At 45.0% G+C, this 21,104-nt stretch overlaps 2 protein-coding genes across 3 annotated transcripts in view; one reads left to right on the top strand and one right to left on the bottom strand.

Annotated features, from left to right (window-relative positions):
* KBTBD4 (kelch repeat and BTB domain containing 4) overlaps positions 1-10,415 on the bottom strand; it is a 23,208-nt gene extending 12,793 nt beyond the window's left edge. The window contains exons 1-4 of one of the 2 annotated variants that reach the window (XM_075837807.1): positions 10,322-10,415; positions 8,794-9,426; positions 6,884-6,990; positions 1,474-5,144 (exon numbers count right to left, since the gene is read on the bottom strand). In XM_075837807.1, coding sequence (XP_075693922.1) covers positions 4,284-5,144; positions 6,884-6,990; positions 8,794-9,397 — 1,572 coding nt within the window. In that variant the 5' untranslated portion in view covers positions 9,398-9,426; positions 10,322-10,415 and the 3' untranslated portion in view covers positions 1,474-4,283. Of the gene's footprint in view, positions 1-1,473; positions 5,145-6,883; positions 6,991-8,793; positions 9,427-10,321 lie in introns of those variants that run through there. The other variant, XM_075837808.1, reaches the window with a different exon arrangement.
* On the top strand, positions 10,416-21,104 carry NDUFS3 (NADH:ubiquinone oxidoreductase core subunit S3). Its single transcript, XM_075837809.1, has 7 exons — positions 10,416-10,545; positions 15,630-15,689; positions 16,332-16,429; positions 18,927-19,076; positions 19,727-19,852; positions 20,373-20,492; positions 20,850-21,104. The coding sequence occupies exons 1-7, from the start codon at positions 10,497-10,499 to the stop codon at positions 21,015-21,017; spliced, it is 771 nt and encodes a 256-aa protein (XP_075693924.1). The 5' UTR covers positions 10,416-10,496; the 3' UTR covers positions 21,018-21,104.

Here is a 21,104-nt window from a genome sequence, read left to right as displayed (position 1 = left end):
TATTTCGGCCGCAAGTACCGGACCGAACACAGTGCAGGGAGCCGGGCTCCTAGCATCATACTTATGTACGATGCTAGGAGTCCCTGCCTCGCTGCAGGACAACTGTCCCGTACTGTAATCATGTTTTCAGTACGGGACAGTAGTTCCATGGAGAGGCAGGGACTCCTAGCATCGTACATAAGTATGATGCTAGGAGCCCGGCTCCCTGCACTGTGTTCGGTCCGGTACTTGCGGCCGAAATACGTCCGTCAATTACGGACGTAATTAGTGTGTGTGCACATACCCTAATACTCCATGTATGAACTGATTTTGCCATGGGTTTGATCACTGGACCGGCATCATGTGGAATTGGGGTTTTGTTGAGGAGACAAAATAGTTGGGATATATTCTCCAATAATTTGGCGTGGGGACTGTCTGACCCAACGCCTTGACAGTCTGCACTATAGAACTCCTAAAGGAGTATAAATGTATGGTATTATTAGGCCTTATTCACACGAGCGTTTAATACGTCCGTGTGATGGCCGTTAAAACAAAGGCCGTCACACGGACGCATGTTTTTCAATGGGGCCATTCACACGGCCGTTGTTTCAACAGATCGTGTGAAGGGTCCGTTGAAAAATAGGACATGTCCTATTATATTCCGTTTTCACAGATCCCTCCATAGACTCAAGTCAATGGGGATCTGTGAAATCGGGACCCACACGGGGGCAGCTCGGACGTGAAACATGTCACGTCTTTCACGTCTGAGTTTCCCCACGTTCGTGTGAATAAGGGCTTAAGGGTAGAATTTTGGTATTCTTTAGTTCTGTATAGTTGATGGATATTTTGTGTTTTCCCTCCCACACTTATATTACGGTTGTGCAGGTTCTCCTTTCTTACTCAGCTTTCTTCTTCCACTTGTCTTCTGCTCCTGGAACTACAGCACTCAGCAGATCACCAGGCTGACTTTAAGGAATTATCCATTTTTGTACTGAACAAAAAAAACACGTTCAGTCAATGTGGGGGAGACACTTTTGTAAAGATCTACCTCCGTGACCAATACGAGGCCACTTTTAGTGCCACGCAATGTACCAAACATTATTAACTGTGGGTGGATTTCAACATGCCCAATCCATTGTTTCCCCAAGAGATAAGCAGCGGCAGATGTATCTGGCAGCCATTTATCCCCTCTTCCGCTCAAGTCAGCCAATCATGCATGTTTATGGGGGAGTCGAGGGAAATGGTTTATGTGTATGTGATAAATCTTCCACCTGAGGAAACAAGGGTTGGGCACGTTGGAATTTTTTTTTACCCGTCCTTTGACAGGTTTGTATGAAAAAACACTGAACTTTGGAGAGGAGGACGTCACAAAACATATGGATTCTTGACCAATGAGAAATTGTAATTTTTACCTGGGATACCTATTAGAAAGGGGCAACATTCAACAGAAATGAGCAAGAAAACGTCAGAGTCACCGCCCTGCCATTATAACACTTTTTAATCAAAATTTTTCCGGTGAGGTTTTATTTGTCAAATCTGAACGATACATCAGAAAAAAAGCACACGTAGACATAAACAACCTGCTCTAACCTTGTGACAAATGGCTTTGCAATAGTTTCCTTATAAAATTGAATGCATAGTTCCGATAATATCCGTCATGGCGCCGTCTACTATTTTGTTTTCTAAGAGAAGTTAATGTTGCGTTTGAAAAGTTCTATTTCGGCATCTGTATCCTATGGCTCTCCGGCTGTAATAACTACAACTCCTGTAGCTGTCAGAGCATGCTGGGAGTTGTGGTGACATAAAGAGCTGGAGAGGCACAGGTTGCTGGACACCGCTCTATATAGATATCATAAAGAAAAATAATACACCAATATAGTTCAACGTATACATCAATGGTCTCTATCGAGTAGACACATTTGCAGGGCAAACACCTAACTCGGTGGTAAAAAGTATAGGACCCATTGTTTCCTGCGCACAAACAGTAAGAAATACATTCGAAGCCAGCCCTAAAAGCATCGGAGTTCTTGTAATAGTATTTTAACAGAATAACAGACCAAATGTGCAGCAACCTGAGCGGGCAAAGCCCAATAACCCGGCAGCTGATGGGGCACATAAGCCCAATAACCCGGCAGCTGAGGGGGCACATAAGCCCAATAACCCGGCAGCTGAGGGGGCACATAAGCCCAATAACCCGGCAGCTGAGGGGGCACATAAGCCCAATAACCTGGCAGCTGAGGGGGCACATAAGCCCAATAACCCAGCAGCTGAGGGGGCACATAAGCCCAATAACCTGGCAGCTGAGGGGGCACATAAGCCGGCCTTATACTGCACACTGATGGGGTCTACTGACAAACCTCAGCTTAAACTTTTCAGTGGGTCCGCAGCATCACTAGTCTCCGTTCACCCAGCAACCCATTCTTATCAATCAGAAGAGAGTGGATATGACGCTGGTCGTACATGGTCCGATTTTTCAGCCAATATGACAATAAGCTGGGGTTAATATCGAGCACTTCATATAGTCAGAATCACACGTAAATTGTCATCCATTATGGTAACAGTCAATCTTTCTTATTTGGTCTTAGGACAGGCAGACGTCTTATTAACCATTAAATATCTACCTGAGCACGGTCGCATCACTAAAAGCAAAGAACTGATTGGCTGCTGTGGAAAATGTTCAAATGAACCATCCTACAATCTTAAAAGGGGATCTATTTACAAGCCTTAGCCATGTTGGCATTTCATATTACCACCTTATAATGTTAACATAACAGGCCACGTTCACAACCGCGTTGGCGTTTCTGCACCTTCAACGAAAAACTGGTAATGCCAGTTCCGTTGAATTTAATGGGTTGTCAGGTTCCAGTCAGTGCAGCATGCTGCGCTATTGTTTACTGTATATTTGGCTGGATCTGTGACGGAGGCCGCTTATGCAGATGTGAACAAGGCCTTACCTGTATATGATCCATCTAGGAGCATACATTTATTGTCCACCGAGGGAGTGTGGGAGACAAGGAAGTTTTAACAACCATTAAAGGGGTGCAGTGGGGTTCTCAATATACAAGAAGCTCCCTGCTATAGGGCCATGGACGCAGGCCATGACACTGTTATGGGTCCCATGGATGAGGGCCCTGGTAACAAACCATCCTGCTCCTAAGCAAGAATTGGCATGGGTTGACACCTGTCCCAGGACTGGAAGTGGTATGGGCCTGTGGAACCAGATTTTGTTGCTCGGAGACCCATACATCAGCCAGCACTGGAAATGGCGGCGCTATTTCGACTTGACTATAGGTTATGCTTCCTATGTTTAATATCCGTGCTGGTGAGCAACCTACAGGTCAGTAGTTTGTCAGGAGCACAAGTTGTCACACTGCCATTCCCGTGCCTTAGACCCAGACATGTAAATAATGCGCAACAATGAGCAGCCGACCATATGTTATCTTTCTTACACCATACCCAGTCACTGGGAAATAAAAAAAATGATCCCAAGAGGTTGTCTGACCACATACATTGATGGCGTGTCACTAGAACATGCCATTAATGTCCAATCAATGAGTCCGACCTGTGTGATCCCCGCTAATCGCTAGAACAAAGTAGCAGCAGTGCTAGAAAACTGCCGCGCCACTTGTCCGCTCTGCTTGGCTTTTTCCTGGAGACCACATAGTCGGCCCATACTAGTCAATGGCGGACAATGCAGCCTCCATAGCAGTCGGACCCCTTAGCGAAATGTATGTGCGGAGACAACCCCTCTAAAGGGAGTTACGGGATCCTTCTTAGATGGTTTTGCACAAATTGGTTCCGCTACATAGGCAAAATGTTTGCTGCTCATGCCTACGAAGCATTGTAAAAGGTTGATAAAGCCTGGTTAACAGAGGTATAATGTCATATAATAACGCTACTTCTATCTTTTTTTACAATTTAGGAGTGCGTTGTAGTGACGCGTTTTTTCCCTAATGTTACTCAACTCCCAGGTCTACAAAAAACAATCGATACTGAGTAAAGGTGCACAATCTAGACAGGGCTGGTTTATCCTATGGCCCCAGGTCCACATTTTCTTTCCTGGGCTTCCACCCCCAAACACAACCAGCTAGTAAGAATAGATTTAGCTGCGACAAGAAATGTGATAACACGGGATAGGACACTTGGCTGGTTCAATATGCTTTACCAATACCACCACATTAAGTAGGTGGTCCCATCATTTTTGTTTCTTTATGACCAGATCTTTTGCAGCCTTTAGGGCCCAGATCCAAGATGTGCAAAAGCAACAGTTTCCACGTCCATTGGTCCTTAAATCAGCCTAGGCATCATGCCAACAAAAACTGCAGATTGGTAAGCAAAAACCGGACGCCGCTGGTAACGGTCACCACAGAGGTGGCCGGGTTTAACTTGAAAGTATTGGCGTCCCCTTTCTTGTAATGATCCCGGAACACGTAAATGCAGCCGTTGCAGCTGGCGATCTTCCAGAGAGATGGCCGTGAGCTCCAGACCTCGGGAAGGCAAAGCCTGGTGAAGCTGTCCAGAAGTGGGTTATAACAAACCAGCGAATCTCCCTCGGCGATGATGAACACCAGGTCCTTGTGAACAGCCGCGTGCATGCGCCCTGCAAACGGCAGCAGGTAGGGTTTGACGTGACATTTCTCAGTGTTCGTGTCAAAACATTGAATAATACGAGAGGGTTTTGTGAAGAAGTCCAGGTCGTTCTCCTCCCCTCCCATCAGATAGATAAGCCCATTAAGGTTTACCCCTGCCGCGCCGGAGATGGCGACCTCCAGCTGACTCGTTTCGGTCCAGACGTTGTCCTGTACTCGATAGTAAATCACCACATTAGAGAGGGAGTCTTGTAGGGTCTTACCACCCAGGGAGTATATGGCATCCTTGCTGTATACAGACACCAGAGTATGCTGTAGACGGTCTCGAGGAAGCGGTGCACATCGCTCCCAGTCCATGGTCTCCATATTACATTTCCACATACGACGAGGTATGGATCCGCCTACGACATATAGATCGGCGCCATGCTTGCAAGCGGCGGTGATCTGGTGGCACAAACTGTTCTGTCCACTTACACTTATAGAATCATCCTGTGCACAATGTAGAGAGACTGCAATAGAGTGGGTGCGAGATTCCTCCTTCCCGATCAGATAAATGTGCACGTTTTCCCCGATTTCCTTAAAAGACATTATGGAAATTGAAACACTTACACATTTTTTTGGGTTATAAAGTTAATCAAATGCGAATAAAAAAAAACAAAAAAAAAACAACATAATGATTGGAGTATTACAGCGCTGTGGGACGCGATGTCACGCATGCCCCATAGTTGTGAGTCTATGTAGGGATGAGTGATGCGCAAAAAGATCGGACTTGTCCTATTTTCGCACGGACCCTTCACACGGTCCGTTGAAACAACGGCTGTGTGAACGGCCACATTGAATTACATAGGTCCGTGGGACGGCCGCTGTTTCAATGGCCGTCCCACGGACGTTTAACACGTTCGTGTAAATAGGGCCTAAGGGTATGTTCACACGCTTACTAAAAAACGTCTGAAAATACCGAGCTGTCTCCAAGGGAAAACAGCTCCTGATTTTCAGCCTTTTTTTTTTTCGCAACTCGCGTTTTTCACAGCCGTTTTTGGAGCTGTTTTTCTATAGTCAATGAACAACGGCTCCAAAAACGGCTCAAGAATGCAGTCCTTTTTCGCAGGCGGTTTTTTACACGGCCCTTTTTCTTAAACGGCGACGTAAAAAAACGGCCCATCGGAACAGAATGCCGTTTTTCCCATTGAAATCAATGGGCAGATATTTAGAGGCGTTCTGCTTCGATTTTTTGGCCCGAAAAACGGCCGAAAATAAGCAGTGTGAACATACCCTAATTCTTGCCATCAAAATTAGAGGAACCCCGAAGGAAACATGGCAGAGCCAATAATAAGTCAATAGGGTCCATCAGGACTTGTCAGGATCGGTTTGCAAAATAATCCGGCATATCTATCATAGCTCTATAATAAATGGAAGTCATGATGCGAATGTGAACAGAGCCTTATTAAAGGGCTTTTTAGGAGATTAAAGTGTAACTTAAAAAACTTTTGACATGCCAGAAGTCTTGATCGGTGGGGGTGCGTACACTGAGAGTCCCACCGAATGCGAAAACTAAGCGGCAGAAGCGCTGTGCCAAGCGAGCGGTGTAGGGACTTTCTATTAAGCCCGAGAAAAGCTGATCAGAAACAAAGCGGCACAGCTTTAACCCAAGCCCTTCTGAGGCTTTGTTTTAGGAATCGGATGGAGTCCAAGTGCTCGGACCCCCACCGATCAGAACTTCTGATATGTCACTATTATATTTCAAAAGCTTTTTAAAAGTTAAATACACTTTAAAAAAAAATCCTGCCTAAAATATTACAATTTCATAATAGTCCATGTGCTGTAGAGGTTACATGAAGTGCAATTTACATGCAATTCTATGTAACTTTTATCGCATATATATATATTTTTTTGTAGTGTCACAGGATCAGACCACTGGATTAGACTACTATGTCTTTAGCCACGTTTTGTGTGACTTTATTAGATCCTATGGGGGTATCTGTAGCAACGTTTTGAGACAATCGCCAAGTGACTGTCAATCACAGTTGCGTTACATATATTATGTCCGATTACATAATGCAACATAGAATCATTAGTCCTAGCCGAAGAGCCGAACAGCATCTCGTGAGTCCTTATGATCTAATGCATACCGGAGTTTGTCGATTTTCCAGGCACATTCCAAAACAGGATGCTCGGGCTGATACAGCAATGAATATTCATGAGCATTTCGGTAGAAAACCTCATATTCGTTACAGTAAAAGTATAAAAAAAAGAAAAAGAAAAAAAAAAAAAAAAAAATGTGCTACATTATTACTGCCAATTGGCGAAATACGTACCTTCAGGCTAGAAAAGAGCATTTCAGAAAATCCATCCCGCTCTTCCTTATTGAAATTGATCCATTTCCTTATCGCTATGGTTGGATTCTGTGAACAGGGAACGCCGTCTGACGGAAGAACAACAACAATTAGGAAGTAACACCAAAGAGGAGGCGGCAAAATCGGACAAGTTGGGAGGATTAATGTCATACAGAGCCGCGTCGGAGTGGTTGGGTTCATATTGTAGGATCGTAAACAGCAATTTCACATCATGTACAAAATCTATGATTGTTGTCAGTGAATGAATGCAAACTTATTTCCATTTAGAGGCCCATTATGTCGAAATTTTGGATTATGTTGAAATAATACAGCTGCAGGTTACAAGACAGAGACCTGATACACTTAGAGGGTTAGTCCCATCTCAGACATGTCCACAGGATTTGTGATAAACGTCTCATAGACGTGGGGCCCATCTGCTGTGGGAGCCGATCAGTGGGCTTGTTTACGTAATTCCCGGCCACCTCTCCAGTGTTTCTCTGCCTGGATGCAGTGACCAGCGGCCGTCACACCAGGTGGGACATGGTCGGCAGACCCCCCCCCCCCCTTCTCGAGATAGGTGCGGATTCCAGAGGTGGGACCAGCATCTATCAGATATGTGGATATGCCATAAATGCCTAAGATGGGAATACCCCTTTAGGCCCCACGTACACGACCATAAAAATCGTCCGTAATTACGGACCCATTTCCTTCTATTGTCCACGGACACCTTCCCGTTTATTTACGGGAAGGTGTCTGGGCCGTAGAAGTGTCCTATCTTTTGCGTCTTACGGCCCGTGCTACTTTGTATGGGAGCACGGGCCAAGAATGTGGGAATCTGTCCGCAGCCGGCCATGCCCGCAATCATAGCCCGTGATTAAGGGCACGGCCGTGTGCATGGGTCCTTAAAGTGTAGCTCCAAAACCAGCTCCCCGATCTGAAGTTTAGAATTTTCCCCTGTAATTGGAGCGGATACCCCCGTCAAGTGTTTTGTTTTTTTTACAATCAGAGCTAGCAAGAACCACCAGATCAGTTACATGACCATTGATCCCGTCACTTGGTCATTGAGACCAATAGAGGCAGCACTGTGGGAAAGTAGGGAATCGGTCTGGTGGGTTTATGGAGAAGTTTTAAGTCCACTGCCACCAACGTATTAAACCCAGAACCCCCATTTTATTCCAGACTTATAAATAAATGGCTGCTGGAATCCATTAAAAGGATATTTCCATCTCGGACGTTTATGGCATACCTACAGACGAGGTGGCTGGGTTTTCTGGAAACAGTCGAACGTGTTGCTATGCCGTTTCTGGAACTCCCATAGAAGTGACTAAGACTTCCGGAACCAGCGTAGTTTTCTGTGCTACGCGGTTTAAGAATCTGCCTTTCAACTCTATGGGAGTTCCAGAAACAGCGTAGCGAAACGCGCTGTTTACGGAAAACCTCGTCAGACAGTGGCCGGAGCCCAGCGACCTAAGATAAGACGGGGGTCAGGGGCCTTGTTCTAGAGACAGCTGTGGGACCTCTTTCTAATGGACATTTATGGCATATCCTGTGCATACGTCATAAATGTCAGAGATTGGAATAACGCTTTAATAAATATGTATGGGGAAGAATTGCTTTTAAGTAGTAGCAGAATTAGGGTGTTGAGAGACTGCAGTACACCGGGTGTCCAGATGAGGGCCTCAGATTTTGGAGGTTTTACTCCTTAGTTATAGAACAGTAGTGACCAACCTGTGTCTCCCCAGCTGCTGCAAAACAACTACCCCTAGCATGCTTCCGAATGAGGGCATGTTGGGAGTTGGAGTTTTGCAACAACTGGACAGTCACAGGTGGGGGCTACTGTTATAGAATATTATCCTGACTAGAAGTCCCAATATCCACTTTTTCGAACTCACCTGCAATAATGTCAGTGAGCATTCGCAGAGGCAGATTCAGGAACTCTTCTGTGTCGCACAGCTGTGACAGGTGGGTTTTGGCACAGTGTTTAGCCGCAGTATACAGGGAGGTGTCGCTGTGCTGATCGGACAGCCACATAATCTGCAGACAGTTTTTCACCTGCACCGTCCTCACCAGGAAGCGAGAGCACTCTTGAAACAAAGAGATGAGCTGGTACATGTCCGCCACCTCATAGGTCTCCTGCAACTCCTCCAGCCGCAGCTTCACTGTGCCATGATAGATGTAATCCACCAGTAACTGGAACACGCTGGCGCTGACGTCCTGCAGCTGGATCACACGGTTACGACCCTCCTTTAGGTTCGAAGCGAACATGGAGCGAAAGAAGCAACTCTGGGCAGAGAGAACCAGCCGGTGCAGCTGAAACTCTTTACCGTCCACCAGGATAGTGACGTCAGCAAACAGCTGCTCCTCCATACAAAGCTTCATGATGCTCTGAGCCACGCGACTGCTGTGAGAGCCGTCCGTGAACGTGTACGTCACAAAATAGTTCTCCTCGGTGGAGCTGGCCAGGTTCTGAGCTGCGGCCTCTTCCGGACGGTCCATGCTTTACGATACGCCTGAGATTCAAATGCCTGGAAGAAATACACACAAAAAATAAAAATAAGACTGTGGACACTTAGGCCCTGTTCACACTGAGTTTTTTTTTGATGCTTTGATCCTTTAGTGTACATGAAAAAGGTGACAACTGTGTTTTTTTTATATCTGTTACTTAATGTTCACTTGACGTTACAGGCCAAAGCCTGAGGCTGCACTACTGATGGATTAAAAGAAAAAAGTAATAAATCTACCCTAATGTTTCTGGGGGCGAATAACTCCATAATACGTTACACGATGGTGGCTAAAAAAAATTGGAAAGTTTTTATACGTTTTCTTTGGGGGCCAGCTTGTCATCGTTTCTTGTAATATTTGTGGCTACCTTAGAGCTGGGGTATATTCACATGCAGCAGATTTGTCGCAGATATTTCAGCAACTGAAAATGGACGGATCAGATTTTCAGTACCAGAAATTTCTGCAGCAAATCTGTCGTATGTGAACATACCCTTAGGCGAGGGCTACACGGCGACTTTGGCCAAAACACAGGTCACACGGCCGAAGATGCGCTGGGAACCGCAGGTTGTCGTGACAATGACAGTCGCCAAGAAATCCACCATCTTTAAACCAGGTAATAGCCACTGGAAAAATAAGTTGAGTGAAAATTTGAACACTACTGGCACCATGCGAAGAAGAGTCAGGGGGGTGAGTGACGTAGTTTGTAGCCTGGTGACGTCATATGACTTAATATCGGATGATATGATACAGAGTATGACATAAACACATGGCCGGGGCGTGATGGTGGATAAAGCCCAGCATTATAGCAGGAAGTTAATGGCGGTCTCCTGAGCAGCCTTACGCTAGATAGGAATACTGCGAAGTGATCTAAGTACGGGGATTGATAGGATTCCCTCCCAACAGCGATGAATTACCGACCCCGGTGCTGTCCGCTCCTCCTCTTGCCCTCTATTGCCGGAACTTTCTTCACCCGGAACCTTGCACTCTAGTAGTCACTCACCGGAAGTTATCAGGAACGCTTTCGGGGCCGGATCTGTCAAGTTGTAGTGACTTCCGGCCTGTCCTGCTTGCCCTTGTCTGTCCGTCCGGGGGAATGATGCTGGCAGGAGTGCGGGCAGCGCAGCGGGCTCTGCTCCGGAGAGGTGAGGTCGGGTGCGGGGGAGCAGGACTACAATGTCATATCATAAAGCAAACGGGTGGCAAGAACTACAAGTCCCAGCATGCACTTATCGCAGAGTAGATCAATGCTGGCTCTCCAGCGATAGGTAGTGGAACTACAAATCCCACCTTTTGTACACATTACATATAGAGTCAACATAAATGAGCTAAGTTGTTGCTGGGCGTCTGCGGACAAGCTTGCTGACTGTTTCCAGCAGAGACCAGCAGAATTGTGAATTCAGCTCTGGAGTATGATACTGGCTGTAATATTAAGTCTACACGTGGCAGATTTTTCCAGCCGCTGATTTCACCACAATTCACTGCGGTTTTCACCCTGTACATTGAAGCCCCTCGCACACGGGACGGAAATGCTGTGGATTTGACAAATCTGCAGTGGATTATCGAACCAGTCATGTGGATGAGATCTAATAAATCTCATCCGCTTTCTGCTGAACATTTATTACACTGAAATCCGCACGTTGCAACCTGTTGCGGATGTTTGCAGTGGATTTCACCTGTTTTTCATGTACAAGGGGTGAAATCCGCTGGGAAAAATTCAGGAAAATCTGCACATAACACATGCAGGTTTTGCTGTGGAAACCAGGCGATTTCGGTGCAAAAAATTTAGGAGTCCGTACACCATTACGTTGGCTTTCTGAGAAAAGACGATCAGAAACGAAGCGGTACAGCGCTCTCTTGAGCGCTTCTGCCGCTTTATTATAGCGATCATGGGGGTCTCAGTGCTCGGACCCCCACCGATCAAAACTTATGACATGTCAAAAGTTTTTGGAAAGTTTAGTTACCCTTTAAACGAATGGCCAACCATGTAATGCATGGACAAGACGGGTCCGGCAGGGGGTAGCCGCTCTTACTGAGAGGTTCTCCTCTCCGGCTGGTAGAGCTGATCCTGAGTGGGGGTCTCCACTCTATGGCATCCTAATAGACCTTATGAAGAGTGGTAGTCTTTGTGACCCCTATAGTAATAAATTAATAAAACCAATTATGATATATAGAGAAGTGCACGTTTTGGTTGGTAATATTGTGTATGCATTTGGTGGTCATGTTCCTTACAGCTTTACAGCACCAGCCTGGCATCGGAATGGTGCAGCATTTATACAATGTATCTTACAGTTTAATTATTGCTTTACTGTTGATTGTATAAAATTGCAACATATTCCACAAGGCTACACGGTTTATAATTGCTCACATATTTTCCTAGTGGATCCACTACAGTCATTTAAAGGAGTTTTCCAGTCTTAAAGGGACACAATCATGACGAATGAGGCGCATCCTCCACCAAAATTTGCACGTGACGGCAGGAAACGGGTCGATAGACCGGGCAGTCTGGTTTTCAAGGAAACCATTCGATTCCTGAAGCTGCTCATGGAGTTCTTTTCAGGAGCGGTTTCATGCATCGTACGATGGCCGAGGTTCTTCATGAGACCGGCCACTTTAACCGAATCTTAAAATTAATATAATATAATTTTTGTTTCAATTCCTCACCCTTTTTAACATCTCTGCCTGCTTTCAGTGTATAGAAACATTTTTGTTTACATTTGATGGGGGGGAAAACTCATCCTGGCCTCACCCGGGTTTGTTACAATGTTTCAGTCTAAGGCATCATTTACACGAGCGTAATATACGCGAGTGCTTTTCACGCGTGTCGTACGCACCTCTATTGGTCTATGGGGCAGTGCAGACAGTCCGTGAGTTTTGCTCAGCGTGAGTCCGCTGCGTAAAACTCACGACATGTTCTATATTTCCCCGTTTGTCGCGCATCACGCACCCATTGAAGTCAATGGGTGCGTGAAAACCACGCAGGTCGCACGGAAGCACTTCCGTGCGAACAGCGTGATTCGCGCAACAGCTGTCAAACTCTGAATGTAAACAGAAAAGCACCACGTGCATTTCTGTTTACAAACATTCAAACGGAGTGTCATAATGATGGCGGCTGCGCGAAAATCACGCAGCCGCGCATCATACACTGATGACACACGGAGCTGTTAAGTGCATTTTGCGCACGCAAAACGCCGCGTTTTTTGCGTGCGCAAAACGCACACGCTCGTGTAAATCCGGCCTTAGGCTCTATACACGTGCATTGGTCATTCCCGTTGTTGTGCTTCGTCAAAGGAGCAGAACAACAAAAATGATGGCAGTGATGGGTTTGTTACGTGGCGGACACCAACGGTGCCCGACAATCCATGGGAAGAAAGTTTTTTTTAACTTTTCTACATAGTAAAGTCCCAAACGGCTCAAAAGTTGCAGTTTGCTGGGATAATTGCGACTTTTGGGCCATTTGCGCTGCTCATGGCACTTTTATAAAAGTGGGCGGAGCTTACTTGAAGGGGGCAGGCCAGCCGCAGCCCAACAAATTTACGCCAGAAACTGCAGCGAGCTGCATCAGATGCAGCAGACAATTATCTGACGCGTTTTTGAGGACACATGCACCGCAGATGTGAACACACCTTAAGGCCCCATGCACACGACTGTATTTTTCATCCGTAATTACGAACCCATTCATTTCTATGGGCTACGGAGACAACTTTCCGTATTTTTACAGAGCGATGTCTGTGCCGTAGAACTTGTCCTTTTTTTGTCCGTAATTACGGCACGGACTCCCCATAGAAGTCTATGGGCGCTTCCGTAATTACGCACGGCTACAGATGTGCATCCATAGCGGTCCGTAATTACGGAAGCGTTGCTATGTGACACCAGGAGATTACCCAAGATTCCTCCGGTTTTTTTTGTGTTTTTTTTTTGCTGATCCGTAAATGCGGATGCATTAGATTTACGGATGACTATAAATGACTACGGATCCGTATTTACAGATGGATAAAAAATACGGTCGTGTGCATTGGGCCTAAGAAAGTGGTCTCCAACCTGTGGCTCTCTAGCTGTTGTCCAGCTACGTCACGGCTGTAGAACCCATGTTGGAGACCACTGGTCTAAGCAAGTCTCTGTCCTGAACTTCAGGCTTAGATCTCTTACAAAGATGCATTGTAACAAACTGCATCTGTGTGAGCAGGACTAGGTCAAGGCTAGTATTCCAGAAATTTTTCACCGCTGACATCAAGCAGAGATTGTAAAAATGGTGAGAAATGGAAACACAATGTATATTAAGGAGTGTAGATCATTAGACATTTGTAGGTTTGAAGTGTTTTCCTTGTCTTGTGCGCTCTTGATATCTACCGTGCTGGGACTAGGGCTGGGCAATTAATGGAAAAATAACCGAAACGGAAATTCAGCGCAGATAACCGTCGTCATCTTCGCATTTGATTTTTTCGGTTGGGTTATTAGGGTATGTTCACACGCCCTATTTACGGACGTAATTCAGGCGTTTTACGCCTGGAATTACGCCCGAAAAAACGGCTCCAAACCGTCTGCAAACATTTGCCCATTGAATTCAATGGGTCTTACGGTGTTCTGTGCAGATGGGCTTTTTTTTTACGTAAAAAGACGGCCGCCTCAAAGAAGTGCATGTCACTTCTTGGGACGTAATTGGAGCTGTTTTTCATTGACTCCATTGAAAAACAGCTCCAATTACGTCCGTAATGGACGCCGCGAAAAACGTGTGCACATGCAAAAACGTCTGAAATTCAGGAGCTGTTTTCGCCTGTAAACAGCTCCGTATTTTCAGACGTAATTTGTTAAGACGTGTGAACATACCCTTATATGCAGCCCAGCATCTGCCGTCAGTAACTGTATTCTACCCAATTAGAATCGCTGATATGTGAGAAAACATATCAGCGATTCTAATTGGATAACATACAGTTACTGACGTTTGGGATAGCCAATGGCAGAGCAGGCTTAATGTGACGGCATCGACGCTATTCCTCCAGAACGCAGACGGTACGGCTGCCTGGAGTGCAGGGATTATCATATGAGCTCAGTCAGTTACAGCAGCTGCAGGCAGATATACGGGCACAAGCAGACACACCAAATCACCCAGTGGGCCCTGCCTGAGCTAAAAGTGGTCCCCCCTACCCCCAACACGAGCAGCAGATGGCAGTGCTGTCGCTGCACTATTTACAGTTAGTCCACTAACTCTTTGTTTCGGTCAGACGTCGCCGCTCACCCTCCACCAGACGGTCCCCATGCTCTCTGTTGCCGTCGCCGCTCCCCCCCCCCCTCGGACGGTCCCCATGCTTTCAGCTTTGTTAAAGAAGGCAGAAAGCATGGGGACCATCCAGAGGAAGGGGGGGTGAGCGACGACGGCAGCAGAGAGCATGGGGACCGTGCGGGGGAGGGGGGAGCTGACGTGCACTGAGATGCCCCAGCCAAGTGTTAGCGGAATGCAATACTTCTGTATATAATATACCCCCTGAGCCTGCCTGCTGTATACTAATATATAAGACGTCATCAAGCAATTTATAATATGATTTCAATTGTTCTAAATATTAAATACATAACCGTAAATAATTCATCTGTGGTGTTTCCTTCAAATATTTTAAAATCGCAAAGATATGCGCTCTCATTAGAAAAAAATTCTCAGCTTTAAAGTGTAACTAAACATTTAACAAACGTCTGACATGTCATAGTGACGTGTCAGAAGTTTTGATTGGTGGGGGTCCGAGCACTGAGACCCCCACCAATCGCTAAAATGAAGTAGCTGAAGCGCTCGTGTGAACGCTCAGCCGCTTCGTGTCTGTTCAGCTTTTTCAGAAAATAAATGTATCATAGGCTTTGCTTCAGCTGCTTAGTTTTAGCGATTGGTGGGGGTCTCAGTGCTCGGACCCCCACCAATCCAAACTTCCGACATGTCACAAGTTTGTTAAACGTTTAGTTGCGCTTTAATCGTTGAGCATCTGCACACCCATCACCCGACCATGTTGTCAGTGAATAATGAGGTAGGGCTGGTCAATTAATCAAGAAATAACCCAAATTCAATCGCCTGGTATGCAAAATAGGGGGTGTGGCATGTAAAAATGGGGCGTGTCTTGTAAAAGGGGGCACGACCTAAATAATCGTTCATTAATCGTAATCGAGGTTCCATGTGCAATTAATCGTGATTTTGATTTAGAGCGTAATTGCCCGGCCCTAGTTGTGACGGTCTCTTTTTCCCCTGCAGCCTCCAGTCTCCGTTTGCTGCCACAAGTCCGATGTGAAGGCTCCACCACAGAGACCAAACGTATGTCATTTTTTTCTCCTCAGTTTTCAAAAATAAAAGGGTTGTACATGATTAGTAAAACATGGCTGCTTTCTTCCAAAAACAGTGCCACACCTTGGACAGGAAGAAAGCTTCCATGTTTTTCTAATCCTGTACAACCCCTTTAAATGACCCTCATCCAAAATCAACCGATTATTTGGCGTTCCCTTTGCTTTGGAGCCCGCACCTTGCAGTAGCTTCATCTCACGTCACACCGACCATACATGAACGGTCAGGTTGTGCGGTGCAGAGATCAAGATTTTTCCAGTAGTCGGAAAAGTTTGATATCACACAATGAGATTTCCTAACATCTTGTAAGTGATGACTACCGCCCATGCCGTATGGCAAATGGTTTGTTCTTTTCGATGATTGGCTGAAACGGATCACATGATCAGCTCACAGAAACCCTTCTTGTAACCCAGTCGGTCAAGCTGTCCAGTCATCACCCTCCGTATTAAAGAGAAATCTAGATGTGTCCTAGGAGGACAGCCGCTAGCCCCCCTTCGTTCCCACTGCTTTTCACAAGCCTGTGTAAGGCAACTGGCTGCAGCAGGAGCCCTCCCCATCAGATGCAGATGTGTCCTTGTTTTTACAGTTTGTGAGTTTATTTCATTTTTGTTGCAGCAACGGTTCGTCCGGTGGATTCAGTGTTGAAAAACCAGCTCTCTGCATTTGGCGAGTATGTGGCAGAAATTCTGCCCAAGTATGTACAGCAAGTCCAGGTGAGTAATACATCTGTCTGCATCTGCTGCTTCCATATACATGAATGGGGTTTAGAACTGCTAGAGAGGTATTATTATTATTCATAATAATAATCCTATATTAGGCTTCGTTCACATCTGCATCGGGGCTCCGTTCATGGGTTCTGTCAGGGGAACCCGTGAACGGAATCCAAGTAGGTGTCAGTTTGCATCACCATTGATTTCAATGGTGACAGATCCGGTGCAAATGGTTTCCATTTGTCACCGTTGTTTCAGGGTCCTGTAGTTTTGATGGAATCAATACCGTAGTCGACTTCGCTATTCATTCCATCAAAACGACAAAACCCTTAATCCACTGGGACAAACGGAAACCATTTGCACCGGATCTGTCACTATTGAAATAAATGGTGATGCAAACGGAAACCTACGGTTTCCGTTTGGATTCTGTTCATGCGTTCCCCTGACGGAAAGCTCAGACGGAACCCATGAACGGAGCCAAGACGCAGATGTGATCGAAGCCTTAAAGGGTTGTTGATGCAATCGTGGGGTGCCAATAGGTTGCCACGCAGGAGAGTCTATTAGGCCCTGCCTGTCAGTGTTGAGGCTGGTTCACATACGGCCGATTTTGTTGCAGAAATTTCTGCGACTGAAAATCAATTCCTTTCGTCAGAATGACATTTGCAGACTTCCTTGTGCTTGCTGCAGAAACAACCGCATTCAGATGAATAGAACAGATTTTCAGTCTGCAAAAATCTGCGGCATGTGAATTCTCCCCTAACACTGACAGGCATAATACATTGTAATACAGAAGTATTTCAATGTATTAAAGAAGTGATTAAGAGATCGGATGTTCAAGTCCCATAATGGGAGTATAAATAAAAATTAAAAAAAAAGGAAACAAATAATAGAAAAATAAAAAATCCCAAGAAAAAATAAAATAAAAAATAATATATTTTTGCTTTTTAAATAATTTTTTTGGGGTTGCCACAACTGTGTCTTTTGTGTTTTGTGGTTTTTTTATATCGTCGACTGAACTTTGAGGGCTTGTATGTTTCGGGATGAGTTGTAGTTTCAATTGGTACCACTTTGGGGTACAAGGGACTTTTTGATCACTTGTTGCTGCTTTTTTTGGCAGGCGACAGGAATAAAATTACATGGCGTTAATACCGCACGGTGAACGCCGTAAAAACAAAATACAATAAACTATGGTGAAATTACAGGTGTTTTTTTTTTTTGTTCGTTGGGGTGCTCAAAAAAAATAAGCGGTTCAATACTATATATGAACCTCAAAATAGTGGCATTACTAAAATACAACTCATACCACAACAAATAAGCCCTTATACTTTGGAAAAGCAGAGATGCAAAAACGAAAAAGAAAATCGCCCAAAATAGGCCGCATCCTTTAAGCGTACCTAACTTTTTCAGGTGACTTTTCAGAATAAGCTGCCATATGTGTGCACATGAGGAATAACCCTACATCTGCCCATGATATAACTTGTATTCCGCATGTTTTAGCAGTTTTCCCCTCTGCAGGCTCCATCTAATTCTCAGTTGTCTCTAAGCTAGTGGTCGGCTCCTGACTGCTATCATGTCTGCTATATACGGCATACATGGAGAAGAGGAGAATCCTGCTCCCCTATCTCTAATTAATATATATGAGCAGTGTAGCTGAGCATCCATCACTGGTGTGACATATAACACTTACTAGAAGCTGCTGCAGTGTCTGTGTCTATGCCCCTTTCACTCTGCTCCTGCTCCACTCTCCATAGACATCTATGGGCAGTTGGAACCTGATCTGTAAGTGAGCTGATAGCAATAAATTCAGAGTGAGTGAACAGTATATTATATTTGCTTGTACTATTGATTTATGTAAAGTGACCATTTAAGGGGTTAAATGAAATGGCAGTATGTCTTTTTCTTTCATGTTATGATCATGCTTTACCACTAGAGGGCCTCATGTCACTGCATCTATAGTACAGTTATCTGCCTAATCTGTTAATATCCTTTACAATAAAGAAAGATTTCTATTTTTACATTTTTAATTTTCTGCCATTTAGTTTTGACATTTATAGGGGGTTTCCAGCTCTGTACAGTTATTTCTAATCTGCTGAATATGTTAAAAAATTAAAATAGGAGTTGTACTCTCTTTTCCAATCTCCTGCGATAAAGTTTCCCTGGCCCCCCGCCTCTTTTACCCAGCTACAGCAATAACTTGTTGCTTCGACACACACCCGCTACATTTAGTCACAGGTCACAGTGGTGACGTCAGTAAGGTAGTGATGTAACGACTTTGACTGTCATTTCTGGAGCCTGGCGGGGATTAGACAAACATCGGCACAGGCGCTACTGGGGATTGGAAAGGTGAGTACAACTCCTTGACGAAAATGACTATGGACTTCACCTCACCATTGTAGTCACTTGTCAATACGCAGCTTAAATGAGATTTTTCCAAAAGGTCTTTGTTCTTTTCTTGCTCTTTACGCCTTGTTTTCGTCTTACGAGCGATGTTCTTTCTTAGGTCACATGCTTCGATGAGTTGGAGATTATGATCCATCCAGAAGGAGTAATCCCAGTCCTGACGTTTCTCCGAGATCACACGAATGCTCAGTTTAAATCAATGGCTGACCTGACCGCTGTGGATATCCCGACAAGACATAACCGCTTTGAGGTACCTACTGGCTTGGGTCAAGATTCTTCTAAACCTTAAAGTGTATCTAAACTTTTGACATGTCAGAAGTTTTGATCAGTGGGGGTCCTGACGCTGAGACCCCCAGCGATTGCTAAAATTAAGCGGCAGGTACGCTCGGGTGAGCACTGTGCGGCTTAGTTTCTGATCAGCTTTCCTTGGAGCAGTATGTGGACTCATAGACTTTCTGTTGAGCCCGTACTCTGCTCCGAGGAAAGCCGATCAGAAACGAAGCGGCAAAACGGTCACGCGAGTGCTCCTGCAGCGATCGGTGAGGGTTTCAGTGCTCGGACCCCCACAGATCAAAACTTATGATATGTCATGCATTTTAAATGTAAATGAATAAAAATCGGGTCATTGGAGAATGACTTTTACCTCTTGTGAGTGATACCATTTGTGACTGTGATGACTCTACCGCCATTATTATACATCGTGGACCAGCTATCGGTTATACTGACATGTTTGGGATATTGAGATATAGATTTGCTTCTTCTATTACATGGGTAGGGATTTCTTTAGACTTCATGTCAGTCATTCTATAGTCAGCCTCTACCCAGCGTGAAATGGCTGATAACAGGGTGTAATAGATCGTATAGCGGTCTGACCATTTTATCTTTTTGTTTCTTTTTCAGATTGTCTACAACTTGCTGTCCTTGCAGTTTAACTCCAGGATCCGTGTGAAGACTTATGCAGATGAACTCACTCCTATAGACTCCATTGTTTCTGTCCATAACGCTGCAAACTGGTATGAGAGGGAGGTGAGCGTCTACTTATCGTCTAAATTCAGTGCAGTGCAAAAAAACAAGTCAGTTAAAAAAAACGGTGAAATATTACAGAAACTACCCAATAAGTTAAATGGGCGGCACATAATACATGATCATGCTAAATCCCGCACAGTCGCTCTGGAAAATAGTCTGAGGTCCTTAGTCTGTGATCCCTCATGAGGCATATGGACAACCCCTTTAAGGCCTGATTCACACAGGGACTTGAGCATGGTTAAAAACAGGGGAAAACAGCAGGTTTCATGGCCGCAACCAATGGAGCCCCCACTAATCCATAGCAAAGCATTCCTATCGGAGAGGTTTGTGCTGTCGCTCTTCTTTCCAGTAACTGTTTTCAGTGAGAAAATTCTGTTAACGCTTTATTTTTTTCTCTCTTCTCTATGTCCATCTGATAATCCGGAATGTTTAATTTTCCAGCATCCACATATAACACATTGTTCTAATGCAAGATTAACAGAAATGTGCTCATTTGGTGGTCCTCTCTGATGTCTGTTAGGTTTGGGACATGTATGGGGTGTTTTTCGCCAATCATCCTGATCTGAGAAGAATCCTTACAGATTATGGTTTTGAGGGACACCCATTCCGTAAGGACTTTCCTCTCTCCGGATATGTGGAGGTAAGTCATGTTCATATAGGGAAGATTTATACTGTTGACTTATTCTGCCTAGATGTAACTAAGCATCTGTGAAGTGGATATAACTGACTAACGAAATTTGATAGGTTTGTAATTCATGGTTTTATGGCCACAGGGGGCACTGTTTTATTTGTGCTTGATAATTTATTTTACTTTAGGCAGTGGTAATACTTACTTTAAAGGGGATTTCCACTAAAATCTGACCAGATAAAATGGGGATGAGGGGGGGGGGGGGGTCAGAGAGCACCTGAACCCCTTTGCTACTGTTCAGAGTTGACATCCGTGGTGTGTATTGAGCGCAGTGTGGTGTAACATAATTGGATGTAATGTCTTTCCCAGGTCCGTTATGATGACGAGGTGAAGCGTGTGGTAGCCGAGCCGGTGCAATTGTCCCAGGAGTTCAGAAAATTTGACTTGAGCAGCCCATGGGAGGCCTTTCCGACTCACAGGGAGGCGCAAGAGAGCCCGAAACTGGAGGCAGGAGAAACAAAGGGAGAAGCAAAATAAAGGCAGCGCTTAACTGTGGATTTCTGTGTCTTGGATCCTGTAAAATCTATTTATGTACATAAAATAAACATCTGAAGTATTGGAAAA

Source organism: Rhinoderma darwinii, chromosome 9 (assembly GCF_050947455.1).
Source record: "Rhinoderma darwinii isolate aRhiDar2 chromosome 9, aRhiDar2.hap1, whole genome shotgun sequence".
NCBI classification, from domain to species: Eukaryota; Metazoa; Chordata; class Amphibia; order Anura; family Rhinodermatidae; genus Rhinoderma; species Rhinoderma darwinii.
The sequence above is the reverse complement of the archived record's forward strand: the minus strand, read 5'-3'. Positions and strand labels throughout refer to the sequence as shown.

Coding starts and splice junctions, on each gene's coding strand:
- NDUFS3 (XM_075837809.1), top strand. CDS start 10,497: ATGATGCTGGCAGGAGTGCGGGCAGCGCAGCGGGCTCTGCTCCGGAGA. Junction 10,546..15,629: donor GCGGGCTCTGCTCCGGAGAG/GTGAGGTCGGGT, acceptor TTTCCCCTGCAG/CCTCCAGTCTCCGTTTGCTG. Junction 19,077..19,726: donor CAAGACATAACCGCTTTGAG/GTACCTACTGGC, acceptor TTTCTTTTTCAG/ATTGTCTACAACTTGCTGTC.